At 53.5% G+C, this 7,006-nt stretch overlaps 3 protein-coding genes across 3 annotated transcripts; 1 reads left to right on the plus strand and 2 right to left on the minus strand.

Annotated features, from left to right (window-relative positions):
- Positions 1–271: 271 nt before the first annotated feature.
- Positions 272–2,281, minus strand: PTSG_03202 (uncharacterized protein; the record flags this gene model as incomplete). The annotated part of the gene is made up of 6 exons (XM_004995729.1): positions 2,043–2,281; positions 1,718–1,805; positions 1,516–1,579; positions 1,139–1,270; positions 625–834; positions 272–362 (listed from the first exon to the last, which is right to left on the minus strand). The coding sequence occupies exons 1-6, from the start codon at positions 2,181–2,183 to the stop codon at positions 272–274; spliced, it is 726 nt and encodes a 241-aa protein (XP_004995786.1). The 5' UTR covers positions 2,184–2,281.
- A 110-nt stretch (positions 2,282–2,391) lies between these two features.
- PTSG_03203 (uncharacterized protein) lies at positions 2,392–3,361 on the plus strand (the record flags this gene model as incomplete). Its single annotated transcript, XM_004995730.1, has 2 exons — positions 2,392–3,033; positions 3,341–3,361. The coding sequence occupies 2 exons, from the start codon at positions 2,392–2,394 to the stop codon at positions 3,359–3,361; spliced, it is 663 nt and encodes a 220-aa protein (XP_004995787.1).
- A 241-nt stretch (positions 3,362–3,602) lies between these two features.
- Positions 3,603–6,124, minus strand: PTSG_03204 (uncharacterized protein). Its single transcript, XM_004995731.1, has 8 exons — positions 6,007–6,124; positions 5,634–5,832; positions 5,147–5,197; positions 4,745–4,925; positions 4,484–4,574; positions 4,102–4,185; positions 3,901–3,963; positions 3,603–3,765 (listed from the first exon to the last, which is right to left on the minus strand). Exons 1-8 carry the CDS (start codon positions 6,067–6,069, stop codon positions 3,688–3,690), a joined length of 810 nt encoding a protein of 269 aa, XP_004995788.1. The 5' UTR covers positions 6,070–6,124; the 3' UTR covers positions 3,603–3,687.
- Positions 6,125–7,006: the final 882 nt, after the last annotated feature.

The following is a 7,006-nucleotide window of genomic DNA, read 5'->3' on the forward strand; positions in this document are numbered from 1 at the left end:
ACACACACCCACACACACACGCACACACACACACACACACACACACACACACACACACACACACACACACACACACACACACACGCACACACACACGCACGCACGCAGGTACCGTGGCAGCATGCGGCAATGTGACATGTGAGAAACGCAATTTGACAACACAACATCGGGACAGATGTGAAGAACAGAGACAGGGTGCGTGTGACCATTCTGTGAGGGACATTGACACACTGTATGCACACGTATGCCGTGTACTGTGAGGTTGTAGAGCTCACGCCATGAGCACGTGTGCGCACGCAGGCAAGCGATCGTACTTGCGCGTATAGTCGAAGAAGTCGCCGTAGTACATGTCCGAATACTCACTGCTCGCATGTGGCGCGTGCGCGTGTAAATACAGTGAATGCACGCGGGCGCGCGTCCGAATGGTCAGGTCATGTCAACATCATGACGCAGATACAAGGATCAACACGCACACACAAACACAAGCACACACATACAAGACCAAGCACACACACACACACACACACACACAAGAGCACACACACGCACAAGAGCACACACACGCACAAGAACAAGCACACAAACACAAGAACAAGCACACACACACATGACATCCAAACGCACTGCCAGGCAATGGAGCCGTTGTATCCGTGGGGAGTGACAAACTCGAGAATGTACGGGTCTGTGCCGTCGCACTTCCAGCCATCGATGCCAATGTCTAGCACGTTGTCCATCTGCTTGTGCCACCAGGCGACCGCCTCTGGGTTGGTGTAGTCGAGCATGCTGCCGTGTCCGTGCCACCACTTGACCGTGCCTTGCTTGCCAAGCACGTTCCTGTGCACTCAAGCGTGGTGGTTGTGGGAATTGAGCTGCTTATGGTGGTGTGCAGCTCCTCACACCAAGCAACACAGTCCACGTTCACGCACTGCCCACGCACGAACATACACACACACACACTCTCTCTCTCGCTCATGAGCGCACTGCTACAATCACACATCCACACACTCACTGTGACACGCACACGCACACAGTCACACACACATACAAACACACACACATACAAACACACACACACACACACACACACACACACACACACACACACACACACACACACACACCACAGGTCCGTCCGTACCTGACGTAGTATCCTTTGTTGTATCCATCCTGATAGTTTGGAGAGTCGGTGTCAATCATGTTGGTGATCCAGAAGATTACGCGGACGCCCATCTTGTGGAACTCCTCAACCATCGCAGATGCATTGGGGAACCTGCAGCCCAGCAAGCACAGCAGAAGTCATGGGCGTCAGATGCATGAGCCGCAGGTGGAAGCAACCGCCACGGTGGTCGCGTGCAGCAGCGGTGACAGCAGCAGCAGTGGCACAATGACGTACGGGTTAAACCACAGCAACACACACACACATACAAGTGGACAGGCACACACAGACACAGACACACACAGACACAGGCATACGCAAATACACGCGAGGAAACGGGATCGTGTGGAACCACTGACTTGTCAGTGTTGAATTCAAAGTTGTTGAAGCCGACCTCCCATGTCGAGTCAATGTCCACGGCACCTACAGCCCCCATGCGGCCACATACACGTGTCTTGACATCAGCAGCAGCGACGGCTATTGTCGCATCACCACACGCACAGTTTGATGCTTACACACACAGACGCAGAGACTTGCACGCACACACACATACACACTGACCAACGGTGATGTTGTGTGCCATGTAGTCCTTTGCAAGTTGGAGGCAGTCTGCTTGGCCATTTCCACCATGATCGAGCCAGACCCAGTGCTGTCGTTGACCAACGCCCAGCCGGGTGGTGATGAAATGAGCACAGTAACACAATGGGAGCTGCCTGCGTGAACACACCCACCCACACACACACACCAACACACACCCACACCCACCCACCCACCCACACACACACACACACACACAAGCGCAGCACACACACACACACACACACACACACACATACACACCCACACAAACACCCACACACAGAGCAACGCCATGCTGGAATCGCACGTGATGAGCCCAGTCGGGATAAGCAGCGGCCTTCACATGGGTTGCAGCATCCACAACAACAGCGGCAGCACCTGCTGTGCTGGCCAAGCACAACAGCAGCACAGCAGCAGCAGCCACAACAACAGCACTGCACGACGACATCGCTTCTTCTCGTCCCTCTCGTCAGCGCTTCACTTTTGTCTGTGGCCTGTCGTCAGTGGTGATGATGACTCATCAATGGCAAGGAGTGCAGTGCACGCATGATGATGCATTTAACCACACCGTTGCCGCTGCTTCTCCCTGCAAAGCACCATCAAGCGCATTGGACCCTTCCTCTCTGCCCACGCCCACCTCATCGAACCCTCTGAGCATGACAAGCCGCTCTGATGTCGAGCTCGGTGCCCACACCGATTCGTCGCTGTTGCCTGGACCGCGGAAGACGCAGGAGACGCAGGCCAAGCGCGGCGGGCTCATTGTGCGCCGGCCCCAGTCCACGCCAGAGCGCCTCATCTTCCCGTTCTTCAAGACGCGCTGGTGCTCGACCCGCAACGCCTTGGCCGACAACATGCTGCAGGTTCCAGAGGAGCTTGCCCGGCACGGCGTCACACAGGATGACTGGCAGCTGTGGATGGACAAGCTGGAAACAAACGTGCAGCCAAAGAGCACCAGCATGTGCAGCTGCATCTTCGGCATCGCCTTCCTCCTCCCCATCCCGATCCTCGTCGTGCGTCAGCGCCGCTACCAGCGCGCCGTGAAGCAGTGGCTGGACGGCTTCAACAAGGAGGTGTTCCAGCCGCTTGGCCTCTACGCCACCACCCAGACCGGCGTTGTCCAGATCAACCGCTCGCGGGAGGAGATCAGCTGGCTCGCCGTCGCAACCACGCACGACGAAGCAGACAACCTCATGCAGGAGCCGCACATGTGGTACTACAACATGGTCACTGGTCGGCTGGACGACATCTCCGACAGCTGCTGCTCCTGCTGCGTGCCCAAGTCATTCTGCGGCACGGAGGTCGTCGTGTGAACCAGCAGTGGGTTCACTCCTGGCATCGTGGTGGTCCCATTCATACCCACGCGTCGTTTTTTGAGCCGACCCAGATATGTGTTTGGTTGCACGCTGCTGTTGATGTGTGGTTTGATTCTAGTGGATGTCCATAATCCTGTTCTTTCGTGCGCATGCCTCTGTGTGTGTGTGTGTGTGTATGTGTGTGTGTGTGCAGCTTTCTTTATTCTGTTTCTTTATTCAAGCTCTAGCTGTATGCGATTACTGCTTCGTGTTGATGCTGTACTGTATGTGTGGCCGTCAATGCCGCTAATAGACAACACCCGACACCACATGATCGAAAACTCGAACGCTGCGTTCATAAGAGAGAGAGAGAGAGAGGAGAGAGAGAGAGAGAGAGAGAGAGAGAGAGAGAGAGAGAGAGAGAGAGAGAGAGACCGGATAAGGGGCTTAACTCCAACGCTGCTGTAGCAACCTAGGCGCAGATATCGCTATACTTCTCTGACGAGAAATCACACCCCGGTGTAATCCCAGTTGGTCATTCGAGAGAGAGAGAGAGTGTGTGTGTGTGTGTGTGTGTGTGTGTGTGTGTGTGTGTGTGTACATTGAAAGGAAGTTTGGTGCTCTGTCCTTGCGCATGCTTTCAACGGGGAGCGTTGCGTTTTATTGTCTCCATCTGTGACCACACTTGATGCACGTGGCAATCACCGTCATGGGCTCATCCGCAGCCCGAAGTTGCACCTGCAACACGAACCAAGCGTGTGCATGTGTGTGTGTGTGTGCATGTGTGTGTGTGCATGTGTGTGAGCAAGTGTATATGTGTGTGTGTGAGCAAGTGCATGTGTATATGTGTTTCGGCCTTCCTCCGAGACGCACCTCATAGTACTCGACATCGTTCTTGCCGCACTTGCCGCACTTGAGCTGGTTCGTCCGGTTGCCCTGTACAACACGCACGCGCACACGTTTGCATGTGTGTGTGTGTGTGTGTTAGCTGGTAGTACTGGTAGAAAACGAAAAAGAAGTGGTTCACACATGTCGAGCACGGTCCAAAACGCAGCAGTTGCCATGCACACACACCATCTTCTGTCCCGGGTTCTTGTCCCTGAGTGCTTGTTCCAGGTGCTGCTCTGTTTCTCTACGGTCCTCTTCAGACACCAATTTCTGGTCACACACATGCACACACAAGTACACACAACGACAGGAATATCTGGGCGTGAATCATTGTGCGCAGCAGTGACTGCTTCCCAACAACAACAACAACAACAACAACAACAACAACAACAACAACAACAACAACAACAACAACAACAACAACAACAACAGCAACAACAACAACAACAACAACAACTTAAACAACAACAACAACAACAACAACAACAACAACAACAACTTAAACAACAACAACAACTTGTTAAACAACAACAACAACAACAACAACAACAACAACAAGAGGATGCACCTGCTCTGCCTGTGTTGCAAACTGCTCTGGCGTCAGCTCGCCGGCAATCAACTTGTCCAGGATCTCGTTCTTCAGATAGTTGGCGCGGCTCCTGCAGTGCAGCCACACTCAACTGTCAACTCGACGGTGTTGGAAGGTTCGCCTCACGTGCATATACACACAATACATGCACAGTACATACACACTCACATACACAATACGCACACATGCACACAAACAATACACACACTACATGCACACACAGACAATACACACACCCACCTGCACTCCTTCTTGTACGGGTCGCCGTCGTTGCGGAACTTGTTGAAGATGGCCTCCTCAACCTTGCAGGCGACATCGGCTACAGACTTCTGCGACCGGCCCGGGTTCAGCGACACAATGCGACGGATAATCACGCTGCGCATGCCGTCACGCTTCTGGCTACCTGTCTTGGAAAACTCAACTGCCAGCACACGCATGAATGCACAAACCACGTGGGAACATAGCGCATGTGTGTCGAGGGACACATACAGTCAGTGCAAGGCAAGCGAAATGAGCGAGAAATGGCGGACAAGAAGAGTGCAGCTGCCACCAGGCACCGGTGTTCTCAAAAATATGCAGCAGTAGACGGTGTGCGTTGCACGGTACTGCTTTGGCGTGAGTGGCAGTGGGCTGTAGACTGACCATCAACACTTGACGTGGAGCCAGAAGAGCGGCGTCGTACTTGTGTGCTTGCTGTTGGGATTTACATGAAGCAGGATGGACAGAGAGAGAGAGGTGGGGGGCACAAAGGCAAAGCACTTAGTGTGAGTTGGGATATCCAGTACCAGTTCACGCCATTACACACGTGCACAGTCGCGAACGGAGGTGGGGGGGGGGGAAGAGCAAGCCGGCACACGGACAAACAGACTGGCGGGCAACAACAAAGAGGCGGGTGAGAGATAGAGGAAGAGATAGAGACAAGGAGGTTGAGACGGACTTCACACCAACACACACACATAGACACTCAGAGACACACACACAGATACGCAGAGAGAGAGACACGCACACAGAGACACGCACACACAGATACGCAGATGACACAGACACACAGACACAGACACAGACACACACAGACACACACAGACACACACAAAGACAGACACGCACACGGCCACTATGGAGAACTGACTGGCTGCAGAAGTGGAAGGGCCGGCAGCAGGCGCCTTCTTCCACGCCTCCAAGAGGCTCTTGATCTTCTGTTTCAGTGGTGCAGGGCCTTTGCGCATCACCTGAGACACGGACTTGCCCAGCATGGCCTTCTTCACCACCGCCATGTTGAACTGCTGCTTGGCAATCTGGTCAATGACATCTGTTGCGCTGGCCGCGTCCTGACAAGCAAGCAGTGTGAGGACCGCACAATCTCTCTCTCTCTCACACACACACACACACACACACACAAAACACTACGCAGTGGACAACATTGTTTGCAAAGCTCACGCAGCTGCATCATTCAATCGCTCACACACACGTCCACACGCTCACACACACACTCACACACTCACCAAGCTGGGCTGTGCAAGCAGCTCTTGCAAGCGCTTGTTGAACTTCACTGCCTGCTCCTCCATCTTGGATGCGTGCTGTTGTGGCTGGCGCGCTGCTGTGTTTTACTTTGCAAATTGTGTCATGTGACTGTGCAATTTGCAAAGCTAGACAAGCTCAAGTTCACACACACACACCACACCACACTCTAGCAGTCATGTGTATATTGTGTGATGCGACCAAGCAGGCTCAAGCGTCTCTTGTACAGCCGCTACCAAACAAGAACAGGTTCGAATAAATGCACGCACACAAACCAGAAGCGTATGTCACAAGACTAAGCAAAGTATCTCTGCAACAAGTGATTCCTAACGATATCCCCAAAACACACACACACACACACACATACACACACACACACACACACACACACACACACACACACACACACACACACACACACACACACACACACACACACGCACGCAGCGCGCGGGCGGACAACGAATACAAGGGGGTGAACGCAAAAGCAACATGGGGAATCAGCTTGTTCGGCTGAAAAACTCAAGGTGAAGTTGCGGCTGCATTTGTGCATTCACAATACGCAGAGGTCAAAACGCAAAGAATCATGTGTAGACAGCACCGCCGTCAGTCATCAACGAGATGCACGATGAAGGAGTGGGAAAGAACAAGAAGAAACACGGCCATCGACCTGAAGAAACACATGCGTGCACCCCACGACGCCAAAGGGCCAGCCTTTGCTGCCATCGAGCCCACTGGTTGGTATCCGAGGTCGATTGGATGTTGATCGGTGGCTTGGTTGATTGGATGTGTATCGGTTGCTTGGTTGGCTGGGTGGTTGGCTGCGGCGTTGGTGGCTCGCACGCGGTGCCGAGCCATAAACCAAGAGGAAGAACGAAGAAAGATGACGAGGAGGAGGAGGAGGAGAAGGAGGAGGAGGAGGAGGAGGAGGAGGAGGAGGAGGAGGAGGAGGAGGAGGAGGAGGAGGAGGAGGAGGAGGAGGAA

Source organism: Salpingoeca rosetta (assembly GCF_000188695.1).
Source record: "Salpingoeca rosetta unplaced genomic scaffold supercont1.7, whole genome shotgun sequence".
Taxonomy (NCBI): Eukaryota; class Choanoflagellata; order Craspedida; family Salpingoecidae; genus Salpingoeca; species Salpingoeca rosetta.

Excerpts from the sequence above, each read along its gene's own strand:
- PTSG_03204 (XM_004995731.1), bottom strand. The coding sequence starts at position 6,069 with ATGGAGGAGCAGGCAGTGAAGTTCAACAAGCGCTTGCAAGAGCTGCTT. Across the intron at positions 5,833-6,006 it reads TGCTTGCACAGCCCAGCTTG|GACGCGGCCAGCGCAACAGA; the intron begins GTGAGTGTGTGA and ends CTTGCTTGTCAG. Across the intron at positions 4,186-4,483 it reads TTGCAACACAGGCAGAGCAG|AAATTGGTGTCTGAAGAGGA; the intron begins GTGCATCCTCTT and ends GTGTGTGACCAG.